At 40.1% G+C, this 24,950-nt stretch overlaps 1 protein-coding gene across 3 annotated transcripts in view; it reads left to right on the plus strand.

Moving 5' to 3' along the window:
* The window catches only part of atad2b (ATPase family AAA domain containing 2B), a 191,736-nt gene extending 167,250 nt beyond the window's left edge, over positions 1 to 24,486 (plus strand). For all 3 annotated transcript variants that reach the window (XM_085996813.1, XM_085996814.1, XM_085996815.1), the window contains 4 exons: positions 9,338 to 10,102; positions 13,157 to 13,284; positions 14,260 to 14,388; positions 22,517 to 24,486. In XM_085996813.1, the coding sequence (XP_085852939.1) occupies positions 9,338 to 10,102; positions 13,157 to 13,284; positions 14,260 to 14,388; positions 22,517 to 22,558 (1,064 nt within the window). In that variant the 3' untranslated portion in view covers positions 22,559 to 24,486. The remainder of the gene's footprint in view (positions 1 to 9,337; positions 10,103 to 13,156; positions 13,285 to 14,259; positions 14,389 to 22,516) is intronic.
* Positions 24,487 to 24,950: the final 464 nt, after the last annotated feature.

The raw sequence follows: 24,950 nt of genomic DNA on the forward strand, positions 1-24,950 counted from the left end.
CTGTTGGGGAGGGTTTAAACTAACTTGGCAGGGGGTTGGGAACCTAAGAATAGAGTCAGAAGGGAGGGAAGAAAAACTGGAATTAGAAAACAAAAACATAGAAAGTAAATTGGAAGGACAGAGGAACCAAGGGCTAGACAGTAGTCAACAAGGAGGTTTGCTTGTATTAAATGGTATATACTTCAATACAAGGAGTATAGCGAACAACGCAGATGAGCTGAGGGCACAGGTAGATACTTGGGACTATGTAATAGCTAGAATATCAGAGACGTGGCTGAAAGAGGGGCAGGTAAGGCAGCTCAACATTCCTAGTTACAGAATTTTCAGACGGGATAGAGAGGGAGATAAAAAGGGAGAGGGGGGCGCGGTATTGATTAAAGAAACTATTACAGCTGTGAGGAGGGGTGATATGTTGGAGGGATCATCAAACGAGGCCATATGGGTCAAATTGAAAAACAAAAAAGGGGCTATCACACTGCTGGAAGTGTACTACAGACCTCCAAACAGTGAGAGGGAGATAGAAGAGCAAATGTGTAGACATATTTCTGAGAAGTGCAAAAACTATAGGGCAGTAATACAGGAAACTTTGTGCTATCCGGCACCGACGGGACTGAGCTGTTGCCGTCCCATCAAAACTGCCGGACAAACCAGCGCTAATGTTGAAACATACGGAGATTTTGAGCTCCGTATCTGGCAACAAACCCTGTTGCTTAGCAACAGCTTCTAAACAGTCAGCCGTACCTTGCAAGCGTCTCTGTAGCTTAGCAACAGCTTCAGCGAGAATTTGCAGAGCCTGACTGGTGGAAAAAAAAGCAACGAAAAGAAAAAAAACCCTAACGAAACGGCTCCTGATTTTTGCCGGTGGCTCGAGCATTCCGGACAGTTAACCTCCGGATAAACCAAAGTTTCCTGTAGTAGGAGATTTCAACTACCCCAATATTAACTGGGATAAAATTAGTGTGAAGGGTATAGAGGGTGCGGAATTCCTAAAATGCATCCAGAAGAACTTTTTTAGCCAGTATGCAGCAAGCCCAACAAGGGAGGGGGTGGTTCTGGACTTAGTTTTAGGGAATGAAGCTGGGCAGGTAGAAAGCGTATCAGTGGGGGAGTTTTTGGTGCTAGTGACCATAATTCAGTTAGATTGAAGGTAGTTATGGAAAAGGACAAGGATAGACCAGGAATAAAAATTCTAAATTGGGGAAAAGCAAATTTTGCTAAGCTCAGAGGGGATTTAGCCGTGGTGGACTGGAAATAGCTACTTGAAGGTAAATTAGTGTCAGAGCAGTGGGAGGCATTCAAGGAGGAGATCCGGAGGGTTCAGACCAAATGTGCCCTTAAAGAAAAAGGTGGGACTAACAAATCTAGAGCCCCCTGGATGTCTAGGGACATACAGGGTAGGATAAAGAAAAAAAAAGGGAGGCTTATGACTGATACCGAGGGCTAAATACTGTAGAATATTTGGAGGAGTACAGAAAGTGCAGGGGTGCAATTAAAAAGGTTATTGGGAAAGCAAAGAGAGCGCGTGAGAAATTCTTGGCAAGTAAAATCAAGGAAGATGTTAGAAATATATTAAGAGTAAGAGGATAACTAAAGAAAGGGTAGGGCCTATTATGATCATGAGGGTTCTTAATGAATACTTTGCATCTGTTTTCACAAAGGAGAGGGGCGAAGCAGACATTGCTATCGGGGAGGAGGAGTGTAAAATATCAGATGAAATAAACAGAGAGGAAGTATTAAGGGGTTTAGCAGCTTTAAAAGTGGATACATCCCCAGGCCCGGATGAACTGTATCCCAGGCTGTTAAACGAAGCAAAAGAGGAAATAGCAGAGGCCCTGACCATCATTTTCCAATCCTCTTTGGCTTCAGGTGTGGTACTGGAGGACTGCTAATGTGGTACCCTTGTTTAAAAAGGGAGAAAAGGATAGACCGAGTAATTACAGGCCAGTCAGCCTAACCTCGGTGGTGGGAAAATTATTGGAAAGAATTCTGAAGGATAGGATAAATCTTCAATTAGAAAGACACGGCTTAATCAATGATAGTCAGCACGGATTTGTTAAGGGTAGGTCGTGTCTGACAAACTTGATTGAATTTTTTGAGGAGGTAACAAGGAGGGTAGATGAGGGTAGTGCGTTTGATGTAGTGTATATGGACTTTAGCAAGGCTTTTGATAAGGTCCCACATGGCAGACTGATCATGAAGTTAAAAGCCCATGGGATCCAGGGCAAAGTGTCAAGTTGGATTCAAAACTGGCTCTGAGGCAGAAAGCAGAGGGTAATGGTTGATGGATGTTTTTGTGACTGGAAGGCTGTTTCCAGTGGGGTTCCGCAGGGCTCAGTACTAGGTCCCTTGCTTTTTGTGGTATATATCAATGATCTAGACTTGAATATAGGGGGTATGATTAAGCAGTTTGCAGATGATACTAAAATTGGCTGTGTGGTTGATATTGAAGAAGGAAGTTGTAGACTGCAGGAAGGTATCAATAAATTGGTCAGGTGGGCAGAACAGTGGCAAATGGAATTCAATCTGGAGAAGTGTGAGGTAATGCATTTGGGGAGGGCTAACAAGGAAAGGGAATACACATTAAATAGTAGGACACTGAGTAGTGTAGAGGAACAAAGGGACCTTGGAGTGCATGTCCACAGATCCCTGAAGGTAGGCCAGGTAGATAAGGTGGTTAAGAATGCATACGGAATGCTTGCCTTTATTAGCCTTGGCCTAGAATACAAGAGCAGGGGAGTTATGCTTCAACTGTATAAAACTCTAGTTAGGCCTCAGCTAGAGTACTGCATGCAGTTCTGGTCACCACATTACAGGAAAGATGTGATTGCACTAGAGAGGGTACAGAGGAGTTTTACAAGGATATGGCCGGGAGCAGAGAATCTTGGCTATGAGGAAAGACTGGATAGGCTGGGTTTGTTTTCCTTGGAAAAGAGGAGGCTGAGGGGAGACCTTATTGAGGTGTATAAAATTGAGGGGCCTAGATAAAGTGGATAGAAAGGACCTATTTCCCCTAGCAGGGGGGTCAAAAACCAGGGGGCACAGATTTAAAGTAATTGGGGGAAGGTTTAGAGGGGATTTGAGGGGAAATTTCTTCACCCAGAGGGTTGTGGGTGTCTGGAACTCACTGCCTGAGGGTGGTAGAGGCAGGAACCCTAGCCACATTTAAAAAGTACTTGGATGTGCACTTGGGATGCTGTAACCTGCAGGGCTACGGACCAAGAGCTAGGAAGTGGGATTAGGCTGGATAGCTCTTTGCTGGCTGGCGCGGACACGATGGGCTGAAATGGCCTCCTTCTGTGCTGTAACTTTCTATGATTGTATTGGATGGGATTGGATTAGAACGGATTGGAAGTGCAGGTTTAGCACTCGAGTGCTGATTAGAAGCAATTTTTGTGGAGCAGTGTATGTGGGCTCCAGCACCCACTTCCACTGAAGGTGTGCAATGCTGGCTGATGCACAGCGGCAGGTTTCAGTATGGTTCAGGGACCGAGGGAGAGGGCTCACCGGCTCTCGGATGCTTCACTGGAGGTCCTGGTGGAGGAGGTGGGATGTCCTGTACAAGCAGAGGTTGGAAGGAACCCACTTCGGCCTTCGACCCTCTCCTGCAGCAGCTGGTGCTGCTCTGCCTGACCTCATATCCTACTCCCATTCCTCCTGCAGACCAAGGGAGACCCCTAGCAAGGTGCCCATGACCAAGTACTCCCTTTCTCTTGGTGACTCCTATAAGGTAGCGTAGCACACTCTTTAGGGGTAGTCCTCAGAGAATTTCTGGAATAAATGTCGATAGAATGTTGGTGAAGTATTGACAGTGTCCCAGAAAGTCTCCCGATGTGTTTCGAAAGTCCTCTTCAAACCTCCAGCAGCAAGTGAACAGTAAAAGGTGATCTACCTTTAAGTAGCGCTCAAAATCCTCAGCAACGACTTGTTTACTCCTATTCAGCAGGTCGCTGTTAGGAGAGGGCGTTGGGTCAAGTACTATCCACCAAAATGCTGTGCAGCCTCTTTAATGAGCGCCAGCAGGCAATTTAAGTGGCAATCAGCCCCTTAACGATCCTCCGGGCTAAGCTGGTATTTCAGCTCAAGACCCCATCTTGGCCACTTCAGAGGCTCTTTAGTGCCTGAAGGAGCTGGCAAAAATTGCCACCTTTGTCTCCAGAGGAACAACCCATAGCTAGACAATAACCTTTTTGTAATTTAAAACTGACGGGACTTCTGCCAAATTCAACCCAACTAAGTCCTAAGCAGTATTCCATTTGAAAATGAAATTGCTTGTGTTGAAGTTCAATATTCCTTTCTCCACCATTTGGCTTCTAGTATCTTTTCAACTTGGTATTGTCAGTGTGTTTGCCCCAGTATGGATTCCTATGTTTTAAGTCTTTCCTGTCTACATGTGTGTCAGTTCATTGTGTGGTCTAATACTGTGTTCTGTATGCCAAATGGTATGCATGTATGGTGAAGATTGGATTTGGCTGTGATGGTCCACAGGGTTAAATGGTCCACTAACACCTGCTGTTCAGGCTCATTCAAGATAAGTTGAGGCAGACGACAGACATTTACTTACACAGATGACTGTGATGTTGATTGATGCTGACACCATTCATGAGCGATAACATTTATCATCTTAATGCACCCAAAATTCACAAGTTTTTCTTTATGCACTGTTTGATCTCTTGTGAGGTTGCACACACGGAGCTAGGGAAATGGACACTTCGGGTCAAGCAGCATTAGGGTGCGGGGACAGTTGGTCCAGGGCTGAGGGAATGGCTGATAGCGGACAGAAAGTGCTAAAGTGGGGAGATAGAATTTAGTTGAGATGCTGTTTTGGGATGGGATGGGGTGGGAGAAGGTGATGGCAGGGAGGTAGAGGAGGGTTTAAGGCCATTGGGGAAAGGGAGAATAAAGAGGATGGGGGAGGAGTAAGGTGGTGTGGGGGATGTTAGCAGAATATTAAAGGTGAGGTGAAGAGAAGGTAGAACGGGATTCGAGGCAGAGGAGGGGAGGGTGAAGGTCAGAGGGATGATGGAGCGTGATAAGGTGGTAGAGGAAAAGTAGAGGCTTGGGGGTGGGTGGTGAAGAGAACAATTGAAAGCAATTGGGGGACACTAGAATGGGGCTGGAACCCAGAGAAACTGCCCTTCTGTTGATATCAGTACAGTACTCCTGTTCAGAGTGGAGCTGGTGGGAAGAGAATGGGGGAAGAGGAGGAAACATAAGGGAAGGGTTGAGTGGGGAGTGAGGGAAGCAAATGGGGGGAGGAGGAAGAAAGGAACAGTCAGCAGTGGGCTGACTAGAAACCAATCTCTGTTACAGAACTGAGGTGAACAACATGAAAAAATTAATTCAAAGTCTCCCTTCATCTGCCAGGCCTTGTTACTCATATCTGCCTCCCAGCTCCATATTATTCTCCTGCTTGCCCATCTGTTGTTCTGATTCAGATCTCTCAATGAATGCTCAAATCGGCTTGATTCTAGCATAGGTCATTTGCTCTCCACTATTCCTGATTTGAGTCTCCAGTAATACCATGGGAGCTTTAGAGATGAAATTAGTTAGGCTGCACGCTCCCTGTTCTTTGGAGCTCGAGCTTCCGGCCAAACTTTAACCAGCTACACACACTCCTTCCTGGCTACACCTACTATTCTTGTCTGAGATTGGGACTGGGACTCTTATTTTGGCAGCTCTTAATGGATCAGCCTTTTGTAAGGTGGCTGCAGGGGGCCCCTATTGCCATGCCTGGGTGGTTCTTGTTTGGAGGAAGGGAAAGGAATTGTTTTTTTGGCCTGCGCTTGCCCTGCGAGCACCAATGAGGGAATAATGTTTTTTTTTGTAGCTCCTAGCGCTCTGATGGGGCAAAATCCGTGCCAGCGGCCAAGATAGCAACACCACTATTAATTAGAGAGAGCTGCTAATAAACGGGCAGTAACCTGACCGGATTAAACAGCTTTTCACAGAGTGTTCAGCGGTGGTGGAGAAGCTATCTTGATGGGGAAAGAAGAAAATAAAATACATACATTTAAAACAAACTTAAAGGTTTAAACAAATGTTGAAAAACGACTTACCTGGAAGCTTACTCACCAAGTAAGAAAAATGTGACAACCCAGCACAAAAGTACAGATCAGAATTTGTAATAAAAACAATGGCCTGGATTTTGCAGATGTAATAACGGCAAAACTGCCAGTGTTCGCCATCATTACTCTGTGAAACTGACAGCAACTTTTGCCGTCTGCACATACGCAGGTAAACGCGGAAATCCAGAAGTTGCTGTTAAGTGATTCTCTGCTCCTCCATAGGGTGTGCTGTTGAAGTCTCTGTAGATGGCAATCTTTAGAAATAATTTGAACTGACATGAACTTCTCCTTTTACGTTGTAATATTGCTGTTTAAGAACCTCTGGAAAAAGTTGAGCCTTGTTAAATGAGGTATAACTGGGTTTTTAACAGGGTTTTAAGTCATAACTACTGCTAAACAACCTCTCTAGCCCTGAAAAACTAATTTTGTATTTGTAGAATGTCAAATGTTTCCATTATGATAAAAATTCCATAGGTTTTAATTTTTTTTAATAGTTTGATATTTCAGCTTCTACCTTAGCCCCATATGTATGTCCCAATCTTTTTATAAATTTTACAGAAAGAAAAATAAAGTGAAGGAAAATCAGTGCTTTTTACTTCCTGGTTTGCTGTCTGAGAATTCTTCAATGTGATTGGCTGTTTAGCCTGCTTGATGACATATCTGTTGCTAGACGTTGGAAATCCCCTAGAGTTGGCGCCAGAATGAAATTAATGTTGGGAAAGGTGAAATCGACCTCAGAGATTGCTAGATCTTTGTGAGTAGCATTTGTTGAAGTCAGTGGCGATCACTGTCACTTCGCCGCTGACCGCAAAATCTGGGCCATAAAATGCTGGAAAACACTGAGCAGGTCAGGTGGCATCTGTGGAGAGAGAAATGGAGTTAACGTTTCAGGTTAATGACCTTTCATCAGATATCCAGGTGCTGCAAAAAAAACTTTGGCCGGATCTTGCTGGAAAAATAACTGCCGTATGCTGTTATTAATGTGCAAATCAGGGGATTAAGAGATATGCTAAGAGTTATGAAATTCCAGAACTTGCTAGTTGGTTTGCATTTCCCACAAACAGTATCTCGCCCCTTTGCCTCCCCATTATTTTTAATAACTTGCTGAATTTGCACATTAATTGTCCATTAAATTCACCGCAGAAGGTTAAGTCTGGTAATTAACAACGCAAGTACTTTTTCAACGATTTGTTAATGCAGTGCCAAACAACACTTCTAGTCCAGAAATTGAACAATTTAAATTGTGGAGTCTCATTCCTTCAGGTGGGTAAATTTATTAAGAGATTTTAAAAATGTCTACTTTTTAATAATTTTTTTCTTTTCCTTAATACTGTTTTTTTCTCTCTATCAATCTAATCTTTCTTTCCCTCTCTCTTTCTCTTTTTGTACCTGATTTGATCTAATTTACCCCCTTTCTCAATCCTTAAATCTCATTGGTTAAGGACATACACTGTTGGTCCCGAGGTTCCAGATGCCCTTTTGCCCTCACCACACCGTTATCCACTCGTACTTCCAGCGAGTTACGGCACAAAAATGTTTTGAGCTGAAGGGTGCAGAAAAAGGTCTAACTAATTGGGCAAGCCGCGAGATTCCCTGCTCCAGTCCATTACACTCTGTGGGTTCCAAGATCAGAATTTGTTCTACAGCGCCACCCAGTGGCCAGAGCCTGTAATATGTGTGGACCCAAAAGCTACTTTTTTATCATACAGTACTATCAAATAGTGGGTATTGTGTGACACTAGGTTTGAGTGATTCTGTGACGGGCAAGAAACATTACATCGTTAACATTGAAAATACCTGTTATAATGCTGCCTACAGATATTTAAAATCAGTTTTCAATTAAATGCCCACCCCATGTACCAAATTTAATATATAATGGATGTAGCCCTCTGTTTCTGTGACTGCATGTGTCCTGTGCTGCTACGAATTAACATCAGAACCAAACAATACTATTAATCAGAAATGTATTTTGATGATCACTGTGTTCTAGTTATAAATTACACCAGATGATGATCAGTTAATTTAAGTCATCAAATCTCATGGTTCAAATGCTGAACCTAAACTGGTTTTACATTTTATGTACATCTTGTTGATTTATGGTCCTACAATTCATTGACAGGTCTTCAGTATCTTCAGTGTCAATCTGCTTTAAACCCACTAAATTACTTGAATAGTGAAACTACCTTGCTGTACACAGGATGATTTCTTAATGTCCCAGAATGTAGAACAAAGTAAAAAAACAAATTATAACCTTTTTAATCATGGTTGTAACCATGAAAACATTTCCACGTGCATTAGTGGAAAGTTAAGTAGAGTATATCACATTTCATTTTTGTACATGAAATTGCAAGTGTTGTTTTCGCAACTGTCTGCAATACAACAATTGGATTGATAACTTAAACATATTAGTAACTTTTAACACGTAATAAATTCCTGCTTTTAGCAACCAATTTTCCACTTTTAAGTACAGAAACAAACCTTAAACTGAATCAAAATTAACCAGCACTTTGGCCATCTTAATCATTCATTTTATTAAAGAAATGTTACTGTTTCAGGAGCTTGGAGATTTAAAAAAAGCTCTGCTATTTAGGTGAGAAAGTGTAAAAAAAAACCTGTTCAAGCTAGAGGACGATGAAGATAACTTGCTTTGTGTACCATTGTACTACAGAGATGCAGCTGGTTAACTTACGCTGGTGGCACTCATTGCACTAATCCTAGCAACAAAGGAACTCTGCACATGCATGCTTCTATGGAGCAGCTTTGCTCCTTGGGCAGTTAACTTAATGTTGGAACAGCAGCGCTCTCCTAGCATTCCATGCTAAATTTTTAGAAGATCCCAGGAGATCAAAATAACTAGCTGGTCACTTTTTAAATATGCAATAAGACTGAATCATGTATTTAAGTTTAATCTTAATCAACCCCTTCTAGCTTTTATAACTCCCACCCTCTACTCTTTGAAATGCTAAGGCTTTTAGAGCCTAGAACAATGTATGGAGCATCACATAGATCTAGGTTGGGATGAAAAACATGGTGAAGTTTAAAAGGAATTGTTTCATTAACAGTTATGACTCATTAATGTTGAAGATAACCAGCTGAGAGAATTTGTAGCTGTCCTGCTGCACTGTGGTGCATGCTTCTGTTGAACACTGTAGGCAATTATGAAGTGAAGTAATTACTACTAGATTCCTATAAAAAGCAATGTCAAATGAATAGCTTCACTTTAGTTCTATTGTTAATCTTGGTATTAATTTCTGTTTTTTGTTGCTCAACAGTTCACATTAAAAGGAAACCACGTCGCCGTTCCAAATGGGGTCGAGGTATTATTAAGAAGCCAAGAAAGGTGATCCACCTCAAGAAAGAAGATGACGATATTAAAAATAATGAACATGACCAAGGTGAAGAAAGTGAGCTAGCAGAGAATGGAGAACTGGAAGTGAGTACAGATTATCACGAGAATGGAGATCTGTCCCTGACCAATGATGAATCGTCGTGTGACATCATGGATGTTGCCCAGGTGGGAAATAAACTTGAAAATGGTACAATGGAAAAAGGGAGTGGTGATCTCCGATCCACTGGAAAAGCGGACTGTGCAGGCTATCAATTAGAAGGGAATAATGAGTTTTCTATAAGAAAAACAAACGCTGCCCCAGGAGAACAATGTGTACCTAATGATGCGTGCACTCCTGGCAAGGGGTCGGTACCTAATGAATGTACATGGAGTGATGAATCTATGGCAAGTGCTGAAAGTGAACCTGTTCAAGAATGTTTGGCTGGCAGGACATGCACATCTGGTAATCCTGCACCTGGTAATGATTTGTCTGATGCAAAACATGAACCTGGAAAGGAACGTGGACCTACCAAGGAGTCCATGACTCAGCTTGTGCCAAACTCAAAGTTACCTGTAGTGGAAAAAGACAGAAAGCAGCTGGTTGGCGATAGTTCACACACTGTCACTGGTGCAGCACAGGCAGCCATGGCAACAAAGTGTTCTCAGAATGAAGATGTTGATCTAAAAGCACTAGGACCTGAGAACGATGGTAAACTTTTTTTATTTACTTATAGGCACTTTCTGTGTATTATACCAATTTGAATGAGTAAAGTTACTGTAATATCTTCTAATGTATATATTTTTGTCAGTTTGTAAATGACACCACTATTTTACAGTTGTCACTCAAGTAAAATAAATCGGTACCGGGTCTTTTTTTTCCCCTGTGTGACATAAAACTGTATAAATTTGTTAACTTTTAACACACTATGGTACACTAAACCATTAACATGAAGTAATTTAATGTAAGAAATGGGGTAATGGATGGCAAACTGACAGAACACTGCTGTTTCATCTTTGAGATCAGAATTTTAATCCAACCCACACCAGTAAGATAAGTCTCTTCACTATGATAGCTGCAACAACTATAAGTGACGACTTTAGATAATTGTAGGCCACTTCCTAATAAGTGTGAGTGTACATCACTAAATATTCAGTCTCGCTGGTGTGAGAAGTGGAAGTGCCATACACGTACTGTCAGGGTTTTTGAGGTTGGAGTTGAGGCATGGCAGAGGACATTGGTGTGTCATTGGAGCAGAATAGAAGAACTTTACAGTGTATCACATCCATGATGTACCTGACCATAGAGCACTAACTGAATAAATGCAGAGAAAAGAAAATTCTATTCCTCCGCTACTTTCTTCCCTTTTTTTTTTAGAAGTACAAAATTTGCCTGCTTCAGTAGTAAGGTAACAAGGAAACAAACTGCAGATTTGCTGTCCGCTCAAATAGTTAGGCAAATATAATTAAGCTTTGTAATACAATGAAGACAACTATCTGCATTTATATAGCGCCTTTTCAGGACGTCCTAAAGCACTTTACAGCCAATGAAGTACTTTTGAAGCGTAGTCACTGTTGCAATGTAGGAAACCCGGCAGCCAATTTGCACTTGGCAAGGTCCCACAAACAACAATGTGATAATGACCAAATAATCTGTTTTTGTGATGTTGATTGAAGGATAAATATTGGCCAGAACAACGGGGATAACTCCCCTGCTCCTCTTCAAAATAGTGCCATGGGATCTTTTACGTCCACCTGAGTGTGCAGAAGGGACCTCGGTTTAACGTCTCATCTGAAAGACGGCACCCCCAACAGTGCAGCCACTCCCTCAGTACTGCACTGGAGTGTCGGTCTAGATTTTTGTGCTCAAGTCTCTGGAGTGGGACTTGAACCCACAACCTTCCGACTCGGAGGCGAGGGTGCTACCCACTGAGCCATGGCTGACATAATGCTGAATATTATTAAAATCACATTGTATTGTCCAAATAACTTCAAAATCAGTTTTAAAATTTACTGGGGTTTTTTTGGTTTAAGATTTGGGATGCCAGCATTCTTCATTACATGTACATAATAGTGTCAGTATTAACCACAGTGATCTGTAGGGTAAAGTTACTTCTACTCTGGCAATTTGCCTCAACCCCAACTGTAATAGTTTGAATTATCCATTTTGCATGCTCAACATCCTTATAACCTTTCTGGGCATATTTGTCCATTATTGCCAAATTAGTGGTGGTTTTGTTTTCTATGTACCCATACTTGCTGGGAATTGGGACGGAAACTCATTTGTCGCATCCTTACAGCTAGCAGACAAAGGAGATCATGATATAAGCAGTGTGATTCAAAGCAGGGAAAGGTCTAATCTCATTCTGGTTATCGACAATCTTTTTAAGAATATAAAGTGAGAAAGCTTTCTGGTTGCCATGAGATACAATCAAACCAAGGTGTCAACTGACAGACCGTGATGATGGTGATATTACTAGAATTTAGATATAAGGGGTTAATTCTCAAGAACATACAAAGCTGTTAACCTGAGCTTGTCAGTTAAGTTCTCCTCAAGGTATAAGTTTGTTTTGGCCCACACAGTGGTAGTCTGAAGTGTTACTTGGTTAATCAAGCTGAGGGAATGTTATTTGCAATTTCAAACATCTTGTGCTATTATCAAAGATGACCCACATTGTTCTTCAAATATTGTAAGGTGCCTTGCCAGCCAGCCAGACTATGAGAAGCTCTTTGGTCACAGTTCAAAGGATAGGCCAGAGTTTGGGTCAGACGATTAATTGGCGGCAACTTTTTATGATTGACAGCGTAGTGGTCAGAGATTTCACCTTACAGAATTGTTTTGGCAGCCCATGGGCACTTCATGGGTTAAGAGACCAATCAGTTTATGTGAACTTTGCAGCCAAAGTCTTCAGAGAACAATGCTAGGTTGGAGTTTACAACAAATGGTCTTTTGTTTTAAATACTACTGTAGAGAGGAAATGAGTTGCATCTTCATTGTTTTATATATTGGGAATGGAAATCTATTATTGTTCAAAGCCTGTCGCTCAATTTGTTAAATTTAAAAAAAGTTAAATCTCTAGGAACAATTTACTACTTGCAGGAGTGAGACTCCACAGTTTCACCTGTGGGGTGGCTGACGGCGAGCTCCTGTTTTTGTGAAGCTAACAGCAATTGTGCAGCAATTTGTGGTGATTTGTAACTCGCAGCATATCTCTTCCTTGCCACAAATTGCTGTTTTTTTAATGCACTATTAACGGCGTGCGCCGTGAGCGCGCCGTTATTTTTCCAGCAAATTCTGGACCAAAATATTTTTGTGCTAAAGGGTAAGCATGTGTCCCTAATAAGGCTCCAAAGACTTATTTCTGTTGAGTAAAACTGGCATTACTTCATACAGAGGTCAATCAAGAGGTTACAGTGTTTTTGTTTCTGGAGCGTTCCTTTTGGAACTTTTTTTAAATTATGGCACTTGATGTGTAATTATAGCACTCGTGTAACAATTAATACAAATAGATGCATGTGCTTGTATGTGACAATCTTTCTCAAATAGAGGTCAGGACAAATGATTCAAAGATAAAAATCTAAAATCTCAGAACTTGTATATGTTGTGGCTATCTTTGTGAAAAGAGTAAGGTACTCATTTAGTTTTCCTTAAGGAATTTGAGTGTGCTTTTTCATATAACTTTTGTACATTAAGCTGTAAAATTACTTAATAGGTTATCGCTGACAGTAAAAGAATTTTAATGTGTTTACTAAAAACCTACTTTAGTTTTGGGCAGGATGAAACCAGCTCATCCAGTACATGTAGAGCAGAAGACAGTTGTGCAGATGGAGCAGGTGTTGGAAGACTTTTCAGAACCCATCCCTCCAACAATTGTGGACCATGCACGACTAAAGGTAAGTGGCAGCTGATTGACATCTGAAAATCTCTATTGGAGTCATTTTCAGTTTGACTTGTTTGCAAAAATATTATAGGGCTTGTGTTTTGTTAACATTTTGTAAAATCTTAAAACAGAACAGGGAATATTAATGTTTTTATTCTCCATGTATTATGGAGACAGACCTTCATCAAATGAATAGAACCATAAGAATAATACCTGACTACGGTATTTTTATAATGTGTATATATTTATACAAGTCGTCTATGTGTCTGTATCTTTGCGTGCTCCCTTCCTTTCCCCACATAGTAACCTATTCGGGTGCTTGTTTGCTGTTAAAAGGGTTGTGTAAGGCAGGATAGTTTATAATCCTGCATCAACCTAGATCAGGTCATTTCCTCTCTAGCAAGGAGAGAAGAGGAATGAGGCTTTGTAATTCAGCAGATGCACTTGACTGAAGCTTTTGCTTTTCGGATGCTCCAGACTTTACAAACTTTATAAAAAGCTTTTTAATCCTGTTTTCAAAGCTTCGTTGGCTATGATTTTTCAAGTAATTGACAATGATGCTGTCATTCCTCACATTTAATTTGTGTCTTGTGTTGACTGTATTCAAATTGGTTGATATCAGCTTTCTGTTTCAAGAACTAAATGTCTCGCCATAGGTTTCTGGTGGTTGATATCCATGGGTTTTGGGAAGTGTTTATATTGTCTACTGATGTGTGAGTTTCAGGGTGTACAATTTGTTTCAGGCTAATCATCAGATTTTCAATATTATGTGTTTTTAACCAATTGTTTTGACATTTAAATTCTTTTAGAAATTTGATTTTTTTTTTTTTAATGGATCTGATGAATATCTACCTGAAAGGGTTTGAAGTGATGGGTGTAGCATTGATGATCTAGCATTCTAGAGGATCATGACTCCTGTACTGAAGTCATCTGTGGTTTGCAGGAAGTCAGGATAGCCTAACGAGATAACTTCCATCTTCTTTTGTAGCATGTTCTCCAGTTGGCCACTAAGACGAGCAATAACTTCACAGTTGATCAACTTGAAAAGCTTTATTCTTTGCTTAGTCAGTGCATCTATCGTCATCGCAAGGAATATGACAAATCCCATTTACTTGAGGTAAGCCGCAGGTTTAAGTTCAACCTAATGCTTACATAATGTGTTTTGTATGTTTACTTTAGACTTCTAGTGAGATATTACTTGGTCATTCAGCTTCTCTGTGAATGGTGTAACATCATCTCTTTAGTTTCTTAGGAGCTTGTTTTTCATTTTTTTAAACATGTGACTTTCTTTCATGTAAAAGATTTCTAATAACATTACAAGTGGTGGTGCTTTGGTTTGGTAGATGACAACCTGTGTAACCAGCTGAACCTTTATTTAATTCTGGTTTGGGTTTAACATAGCATGGTACACAACCTGGCATGTGTTACAAGGTAGTAACTTGTTAAAGGGTGGAAGAGTGTCGCTGGATCAGTGTATTAGCCTCATCTTAGCCCAGATGTATATTGTTGCATTGGAACAGGTTCCAAAGGGCATAATTTAAAATAATGCACGGTGGGTGTGTTGACTGTCACATTTGTGAATAAAACTCAGTTATTTTAGTGACTGGTGTAGAGGAATATCATTATCTTCAGTATGTTATAATACAGTGTTCTCATCTCACCCTTGAGTTTGAATCTTGAACTCCTGTGATGACAAATTAGTCACATTACATGCAATGTTAACTAACTTCTAAGAAAATAAATCACACAAGCTTTACGGAAAAATAATGAATGTTAAGTAAATGAGTATTAGCTAAAAATTCTTGTACTACTGTACTATTTTAGGCAAGATTGAAGTATTTTTCATAATTATGACTATCAGGAAGTGTCACGTGTTGCAATTTTTGAGAAACTAAATAGGATGTGATCACCACCTTCTGCATGGTGATTCAGTACAGAAATATTCTGGTGATAGTACTCATCATTTCTGGTAATAGTCATTGTAATTTATGTCTCGAGGTGAACAACAAAGAACAATTAGCTGTTTAGGAAAAGATGGCAATTTGATGGTTATGGGATGGACTAGAGTAATGTAGCTATTTACTTGGATTTGTAGAAAACTCTTGAGAAGGTTCCACACATGGAGTTAATGTCCAATATATGGAGTTGCAGAATAGTAGGTGAAGTATGACCTTAGATAATTAACTTAAAAACTGGAAACCAATTATAAATGGGAACTTTCCAAGTTCAAAAGAGGATATAAATCTTTTGGTCATGGGTTACAGAAGCAAAATCTCGTTTGCAGATGATAAAATAGAAGAATGAGCAAATGTGTTGGTACAGGCCCTGACCCTGGATTCAAACTTCTTTGTTGGTATGAATCACTTTGCATTAACACAACCAGTGTAGTGTAAAGTCACCTTAAAAATCAACACTGGAACTATCCCATCCTATAAAATGCACTTCCATTCATTCAGTATAACGTTGCATTCATAACTGGAGAAGTCAGTGGTCAACCTGATCATGCTGTTCTGTATGAAAGTGTACTGCATAACGGTGGAATGTAATAAGGATATGAACAGGATAGATTATTATAAAAATACTGTTTGCCTGGATAGTATTTTCAATTATTTGGACCTAACTACTTGGTTGTCCAGGTAGTTATTTGTTTTGATTACATCATCTTTGAGATTATTGTATAATATCCCCCTCCTCCTTCACTCATTGGTTGGAAATTCAGTTGGGATATCCTGTGGTTTCCAGGATCATTAAGTATGCCTGGAGGATTGAAATGGTTCCGCCATTCGTGCTTACCTGAGATTTACATCAAGTTTTGCATAAACTCTTCCTGGAACAATGCCTCAATGAGTTTCCCCTGTTTGAAAGTATGCCTGTTCATTTATTTAAGTGGAGGTTGAATTACACTTAAAGAGCCAACTCATGACTATTTACCTTGGTGGAGGGTGGTGAAAGGGGTTCATTTGGAGCTGAGGTGATGTACCTGGTAATGAAAGTTTGGAACAAAGTCAATCCTCTGGAAGACTCCGTAATCCAACACTTGAAATGGGCAGGTCTACAGTACTCTGGCATTGTCAATTATTGACAAACCAGCCTGTCACAGGGGGCTAGGATTTTTCCAACTGGATTCTCGATAACCTGGAAGCCAGTGCGCCAACCGGTATGACTGGGCAAACAACAGGAAAATGGCTTACACAGCTGTAACTGCAACCTATTTTCTACCTCGATTTAAGCTCCACATGAGCCCTCTGCAAATGTGAGGCCTCCCTAAGGTTGGGCTGTGCCAACCTGCACTAACATGTATGGACCGGTGCTATGTCCCTAAAGAGTTTGCACACTGTATTGGGAATATGGATCCTCTCGGTGTGGATTTCTTAATAACTTAGCTTGGAGACTCTTAAACATGGGTTTCCACACATGCCAGACACTCAGCTAACCAAAAACAATTCAAATAATGTGGAGATTGACCTACAAAGAAGGTAGGTGACCAAGATTCTTCATTAGTGACGTTTTATTGAATTTTCATACAGCACTGTACATTTTTTTTTATGATTGTATCGATAAAAGCAGACTATAAATACTGACCTTTTTCCAATAGTCCAGTCCCTCTTCAATCTGTTTGACATCTGCAAAGCATGCCTTGGTACATTGCTGGTGCTGTTGGCAACCTTGATTGCCATAGTTCAAAGATATTATTTATCTGGTAGCCTGTACAGGATATGTAAATCATACTTTCTTTCATCTGCCATTTTTACATTGAAATGAGGAAATGTTCACACAGTAATTTAAACACGTGTTGTCTTAATTCTAAGCGTCCTCCACACTGTGTAGGACAAGGCTAAGCATTAATGCCATTCCAGACACGAACGCTCTCGACCATTTTTTAAAGATATTTTAATGTCATGTTTAAAATATATTGCCCAGATGACCTTTCCCGTGCCTGTACTGTATAAAGGATGTATCGGCACCCTTGATGACATTTCAGTTTTTGCACAAGTAGGAAAATGTTTTTTGGCCTGTGCTGTTTTTGTACTGTTTTGGGGAGTTTATCATTACGTAATGCTTCCAGTCAGTTACCAGAAACTTGGAAGAGTCCTGGCTTAGTAGTCTGTCAGGTCTGGCTCTGTCTCAGAATGTTGATTCCCTTCAACACCGTATAATTTGAGGTAAATTATCCAATTTACTGTGGTTATCTTTTATGTTCATCCAATTCCACCAACTTGAATTCGATTGTTGGTTTCTCTATTGTTATTGTCTTAGTGGAAGACAATTTGATAAAAGGGGTTTTGTTGGAATCATCATCTGAGAAAACAAGTTTGTACACTATAGGGTCAACTTCATTCTGAGTCAAAGTCATCTTCCACAGATTGGATTTCCACTTTCCCATCGCTTCTGGCAGAGAGTCGGTGTCACATGTCTTCTTGCAGATGTTTTTGGATTTAAAAAAACGACACCCTCATGAATGTGATGTACACTTTTATACACTGCAAGAGTGGAAGAGGTCAAGTAGGCAACATCATGGGCCACATTTTGCTGTAGCAGGATGTCTAACGGCACCTGCAATTAGTTAGACTTGCTCCTTCACCCTTCAGTTCAAAAGATTTTGCCCACAAAATTGCTGAAAGTACGAACTGATAACGACACAGCGAGGGAAATAGCATCTGGGACCTGAGTGAACAGGGTGGCCAGCAGGTTATCTCCTTAACCAGTGACATTTAAGGATTGGAAAATAAACAGCGGAAGGACTGAAAAGGCGGGTGAATTGAAGGGGGTAAACTCGGTGTCAAATCAGGTACTGAAAGAGAAATAAAGAGGGGGAAAGAATTAAAATTTGACATTTTTAAAATCTCCCAAAACAATTCACAACCTGAAGGAATGAGACTTCACACAATTTTCGGTGCTAGAGAGGTTGATTGGCAGTAATTAACACTTATCACGGACTGCAGCGATTCAAGAAGGCGGCTCATCACCACCTTCTCGAGGGCAATTAGGGATGGGCAATAAATGCTGGCCTTGCCAGCGATGCCCACATCCCATAAAAACGAATTTTTAAAAAATAAATGAGGGAATTTGTGCTTGTAATTACTAGCTCTAAATATCTGTGGCCTGCCAATCCCTGAAGCAACTCAAACAGCAACTTATGGATATTCACATTTAACTGCGCATCTACCCCTCTTCTGAAGTTTCTGTACCAGTTATGCATAAATAATGGCAAGCACCATTAGCCTCGCCTTTATTTTGACCGCAAAACCTTGTCCCATGTCAAAACATCTTGAAGTTAAATCACCCCCATCTCAGTTATTGCTGTTTGGATCATCACTGATGCTCAGCTCTCCTTATATGCAAAGGATGCCGTTGACTCTTAAAGAATTATGATACTATGAAGGAGATAATCTTTTCCCTTGGATAATGGATTTACAAAACAAATTTAAGCAGTACAATAGCTGTTTCGGACTCCACATTTGTTTTCAGTAGAACTGGAGCTTAGCTCCATTGCCTCCATTGTAGTCTTGTGCATCTTCACCAACTTCATAGAATCATTTAAAAATTACAGCACAGAAAGAGGCCATTTGGCCTGTCCGTGCCTGTGCTGGCTTTTTGAAAGAGCAGTCGTGCTTAGTCCCACATCCCCGCTTTTTGTCCTTAACCCTTAAGTTCCTCATCCTCAAGTAACTATCCAACTCCCTTTTAAAATTATTTATGGAATCAGCTTCCACCAACTTTTCAGGTAGAATGTTCCAGATCCTGACAACTGAGTGGGGAATTTTTTTTTACTCATCTCCCCTTTACATCTTTTTCCAATGATTTTGAATCTATGACCTCTAGTTATTGCCTCACTCGCCCGAGGAAATATTTTTCCCCTATTTATTCTATCAAAACTTCTCGTCACCTTGAAAACCTCTAAGTCACCTCTTAACCTTTTCTGTTCCAAGGAGAACAGTCCTAACTTTTCTAACCTCTCCTCATAACTGAAGTCTCTCATCACTGGTAACGTCCTGGTAAACCTCCTCTGTCCCCTTTCTAAAGCCTTTACATCTTTCCTGAGTGTGGTGCCCAGAATTGTCCACAATACTTCAGCTGAGGTCTAACCAGCAATTTATAAAGTTCTAGCATGATCTCTTTGTTTTTATATTTTATTCCTCTATTTATAAACCCAAGTAACCCATATGCTTTTTTAACCACCTTATCAACTTGCTGTGCCACATTTAAGGATTTGTTTGTATGAACACCAAGGTTTCTCTGCCCATCTACACTTTTCAAAATCGTGCCATTTATAGTATACTGTCTTTCCATAGTGCATCGCTTCACACTTCTCTGCATTGAACTCCACCTGCCATGCTTCTGCCCATTTCACCCCATCCTGTCTGTCATCCTGAAGCCTATAAGTATCCTCGTCATGATCATCTACTTTGCCAAGTTTTGTATCATCTGCATACAGGAAACTTTGTGCTATCCGGCACCGACGGGACCGAGCTGTTGCCGTCCCATCAAAACTGCCGGACAAACCAGTGCTAATGTTGAAACATAACGGAGATTCCGTATCTGGCAACAAACCCTGTTGCTTAGCAACAGCTTCTAAACAGTCGGCCGTACCTTGCAAGCGTCTCTGTAGCTTGGCAACAGCCTCGGCGAGACCTTGCAGAGCCTGACTGGTGGGGAAAAAAAAGCAACGAAAAGACAAAAAACCTAACGAAATGGCTCCTGATTTTTGCCAGTGGCTCGAGCATTCCGGACAGTTAACCTCCAGATAAACCAAAGTTTCCTGTACTTTATAATGCTGCTCCCTACACCAGAGTCTAGGTTGTTTATAAAAATTGCAAAGCGTAATGGACCCAAAACTGACCCTTGGGGAACACCACTGCAAACCATCTCCCAGTCTGAAAAAATCCATCCACCACCACTTTTTACTTCCTGTCACTGAGCCAATTTTGTATCCATATCGCCACTTTCCCCTTAATTGCATGAGCTTCCATCTTCAAACATCTACTGCACTACCTTGATCAACCTTCTCTGTTACCTCATCAAATGATTCAATCAAGTTCGTCAGACATGATTTACTTTTAACAAATCCTTGATTAACCCATGGCTTTCCAAATGAAAGTTTATTTTGTCCCTGATAATGGTTTCCAATAACTACCTCACCACCGATGTTCAGCTGACTGGCCTGTAGTTTCCTGATTTATCCCTCTCCCCTTAGCAACCCTCCAGTCCTCTGGAACTACTCCTGTACCAAATGAGAATTGAAAGATTGTGATCAATGCCTCTGCTATTTCTGCCTTTGCTCATTTCAGCAATCTAAGATGCTTTCCATCTGGACCAGGTGACTTACCAACTTTCAGAAATACTAATCTTTTTAGTGAGTTTTCTCTATTATTATCCTGTTCATAACTCCCCTCTCTTAGTGTAACCTTCACGTCATCTGCTTCCTTTGTGAAGACAGATGTAAAGTACTCATTTAATACTTTTACCATGTCCTCTGCCTCCACATGAAGATTTCCCTTTGGGTCCCTAACAGGCCCAACTTTTTCCCCTTGCAAACTGTTTACGCTTTGTATGTTTATAAAATGTTTTAGGTTTCAATTTAATGTTGCCTGTTAATCTTTTCTCGTAACCTCTCTTCCTCCTGTATTAACTTTTTCAATTCCCTCCTGTACTTTTCATAATCTTCCTGGTTATTAACTAAATCTTGCTCCTGACATTTGTCATAAGCCTCCTTTTTCTGTTTTATTTTAACTTTTATTTCCTTTGTCATCTGGGGCGAATTAGCTTTGGATGCTCTACCTTTTCCATTCAAAGGAATATGCCTATTTTGTACCTGAACTATCTCTTCCCTGAATGCCCTCCGTTGCTCTGGTAATGCTTTATCCTGCAAGCGCCTTTTCCAGTCTACCTGTGCTCGGTCCCTTCTTAAATCCCTGAAATTAGCTCTTCCCCAATTGAACATTTTTACCTTCAATATTTTCTGGTCTCTTTCCAAATTTACTTTAAACTGAATTACGTTATGGTCACTATTGGCCAGATGATCATCTACTGTAACACCCTCCACTTGCCCTACTTCATTTCCCAGAACCAGATACAACACTGCTTCCTTCCTTGTTGGACTGGAGACATATTGATCGAGAAAGTTCTCTTGTGCACATATCAGAAATTCTCCTCCTCCTCCTACCCTTAGCACTCTGTTTTTCCCAGTCTGTGTTAGGCTATATTTGCATTGTGTTCCAGGTTATGTTTGAAACTAACCATTTGTCAAATTTACTGTTTCATGAAACTGACTACAATACATAGATCCCTGAAGGCAGCAGAACAGGTGGATAAGGTGGTTAAAAAGGCATATGGGATACTTGCCTTCATTAGCCGAGGCATAGAATATAAGAGCAGGGAGGTTATGATGGAGCTGTACAAAACGCTGGTTAGGCCACAGCTGGAATACTGTGTGCAGTTCTGGTCGCCACACTATAGGAAGGATGTGATTGCTTTGGAGAGGGTGCAGAGGAGATTCACCAGGATGTTACCGGGCTGGAGCGCTTCAGCTATGAAGAAAGACTGGACAGGCTGGGGTTGTTTTCCTTGGAGCAGAGAAGGCTGAGGGGGGACCTGATTGAGGTGTACAAAATTATGAGGGGCATAGATAGGGTGGATAGAAAGGAACTTTTTCCCTTCGTAGAGGAGTCAATAACAAAGGGGCATAGATTCAAGGTAAGGGACAGGAGGTTTAGAGGGGATTGGAGGAAGAACTTTTTCACCCAGAGGGTGGTTGGAATCTGGAACTCTCTGCCTGAAAGGGTGGTAGAGGCAGGAACCCTCAACATTCAAGAAGCATTTGGATGAGCACTTGAAATGCCATTGCATACAAGGCTATGGACCAAATGCTGGAAAATGGGATTAGATTAGACAGGGCTTGATGGCCGGCGCGGACGCGATGGGCCGAAGGGCCTCTTTCTGTGCTGTATGACTCTATGTATGCTGTTTATGGTTAGTTTCTCTAAGCAGTTAATTAATTTTATTTTTAAATCTGTTTTCTGCAGCTAGAATGATTGAAGAATTTACAAGAGTTACCTTTTTTAGAAAGTTGAGCACTGAAAATAGTTTTCATTGAAAAGAATGCTCTTGTCTTACATTATTTATGGCTCATTTCCGTGTTTACTTCACTACAAATCTCTGCTGCCAGATTAAAGTGTATCCTAGTCTAGCTGTGGTGCGGTTTGAATACTGCTTACTGATGTCTTTTGTGGTTTTGATTGATTTAGGAAATGGAGAATCTATTAAAGACCTTTCATACATTCCTGTGAACCTTTGAAGAGGAGCAGGTTCATCACACAAACTGCTTGCAGGGAAGCAGCCTTCTGAGCCATTCAGCAACATTCAGAGCCTTGGTCTTAATCTCTTTTTTTTGTGAATTGGTGCTATTGTCTCAGGTACCTGGAACAGACCAGCCTACAGAACCAAACTGGACTTTATTGAGATTACACATTCAAAACCACTTGCCATCACTGTTGCACAGTCTGGTGCTATAAAATATAAAGGTGGTTCTCATTGGTTTTTCTCCCCAACATTAACTTGCCATCATTGAATGCAATGGAGCAGAACTTCATAATTTAAGAAACTGGATAGAGTGATTCAACCTATTTTATTAATTTTTGACAACATTTAGCTTAAAATTCGCTTTTATATTGATGGATTTTGGAGTTTTGAATGTTCCTTTTGTAGTGAATTATACTCTGTCGATGCTTGCGTCATGCTAAATAGCTGGAGTAACTGGATGCAATTTTAAGAATAATTTTAAAGCCACTGACCGCTGTCATAGTGTAGTCTTTATTCCTGAACTGAAGCTGGCATTTTTGTTTCCTTTTCTTTCTAAGCACCGAATGTGACAGAATTAACACACAATTGCAGGTCCAGTGTTACAAAACCCACTATCCAAACATCCACTACAGCCTCTTCAAAATTTAAGGTGCATTATAGCAAAATATGCAAAACATCTTCACTTTTACAAAAGAACAGTGATCTTGGACTACTGCAGCTATATTGTTGAGCTACCTCAGCTTTTTCAGTCACACAGTTTACCAGTTACCATCAGTGTTTACTGAATACTGTAATTAGTGTGTGTGTACTACAGTTTACTTTCTAAAGCTAAGGTACTTGATTATAAAACATTTTGCAGCTCCTCATACAACTTGCAAATTTTTGGCTTCAAGAAACTGCAGTAATCCAAAGTGCTCTTCAGAATTCCCATCTGAGCCTTGAAGTCCCAACTTGAATAAATTTCAGTAAAATGACTGCTTGGGACTATCTATTTAAAATGTAGAGAAATAAAAGTTTATAGAAATTTAATAAGACTAATAGGAACTCACATGAATTTCATTGACATACGTTTTCACAGTGATGTTTTCCTTACCTATTTATTGAAGAAGTATAACTGCAAGAGGGTATTTTACAATCTAAATTACACTAAACTAACAGCATTTTTTATGGAGCAAATTTGGGAAATTGTTATTACAAACTGTACATTTGTTGAAAAACGTAGCTGAATTTTGTAGCAAGTTTCTGATAAAAAGGGTTAAATAGGTCTCAGGAACTGCTGCATCCTTACTGTTTTTGAAATGAATTGTTTGTTCTCTATTCCATTTGCAATTTAACGTCCTGTGCCAGTAGCAGCATTGGTAGCATTTAACAAAACAAATGTTTTTGCGCGTGTTTACCAAGTTTTATTAACCTTTTCAATCTCCCTCATCCTATCCCCCATGCCAATGTGTTTTTATCTAGATTCCTTTCAGCAGAAGATATTTTTCATCTTTCACGTTTGTTTTATGTCATGTATTTCATAATCCCACCTCCACTGAATATGGGAATGCCAGGTCATGTAGATGAACGTGGGATTCATCATAATATAAGCTTGAATTCCTTTGAAAAGCAGCATTGGCTGTTGTATTTGTACATTTATTTTCTTAGTCATTGGTGTCTTGTTTTGGTTTCATATAAAGGTGTGTCTATTTTTGTTTGAATGCTTAGCTTTGCAACATTAACTATGCTATATATTGAATTCTATAGTTATTGAGCATTGTATTAAAATGACTTTCCATTTTTTGAATTTCACATTAGTATGAGATAATAAGTTATTTAAATGTTTTGTTTTTAAACTTTTGGAATTTGGAAAACTTTTACTGTAATTTGTAAGCCAACTGCTGTGAAATACTTGAATAAAGGTGAGAAGCAAAAATATTGTGACTGTATTTGAATCAAATAATGCAGAAGAGCTTTACAATCTGAAGATGTCCTCAGCTTCTGTTATTTGAGTCAGTCTTGACATTCATTTAATGAGGGACCTTGAACAGATTACTTTTAACCAACTATAGATTTAATTGAAATATATATCTGTACAACATCAAAAATACAATTCTTAACAAATACTACAAAACTACTCACTGGAATTAAGTTTTCCTGTTTATCTGGAAGAATAGTTCTGTGGCTCTTAACATCTTATTCTTAAAAAAAAAAGCCTGAGTTTGTGACCTCCCACTGGTTTGCAGTTATCTTTCAAATAGCAGAATCAATTTTGATATCAGTAAACTGTAATGGTGGGTGTTCATGAATTGTGCAAGAACACCCAGACTTACAATTATAAATGTTGTCCTTCTAAATGTGGGTTCTTTTTTAGAGAGAGCATTTTGAACTATATAATGC

The sequence above is a fragment of the Somniosus microcephalus genome, chromosome 9, assembly GCF_052327205.1.
Source record: "Somniosus microcephalus isolate GS21.2 chromosome 9, FLI_Smic_1.0, whole genome shotgun sequence".
Taxonomy (NCBI): domain Eukaryota; kingdom Metazoa; phylum Chordata; class Chondrichthyes; order Squaliformes; family Somniosidae; genus Somniosus; species Somniosus microcephalus.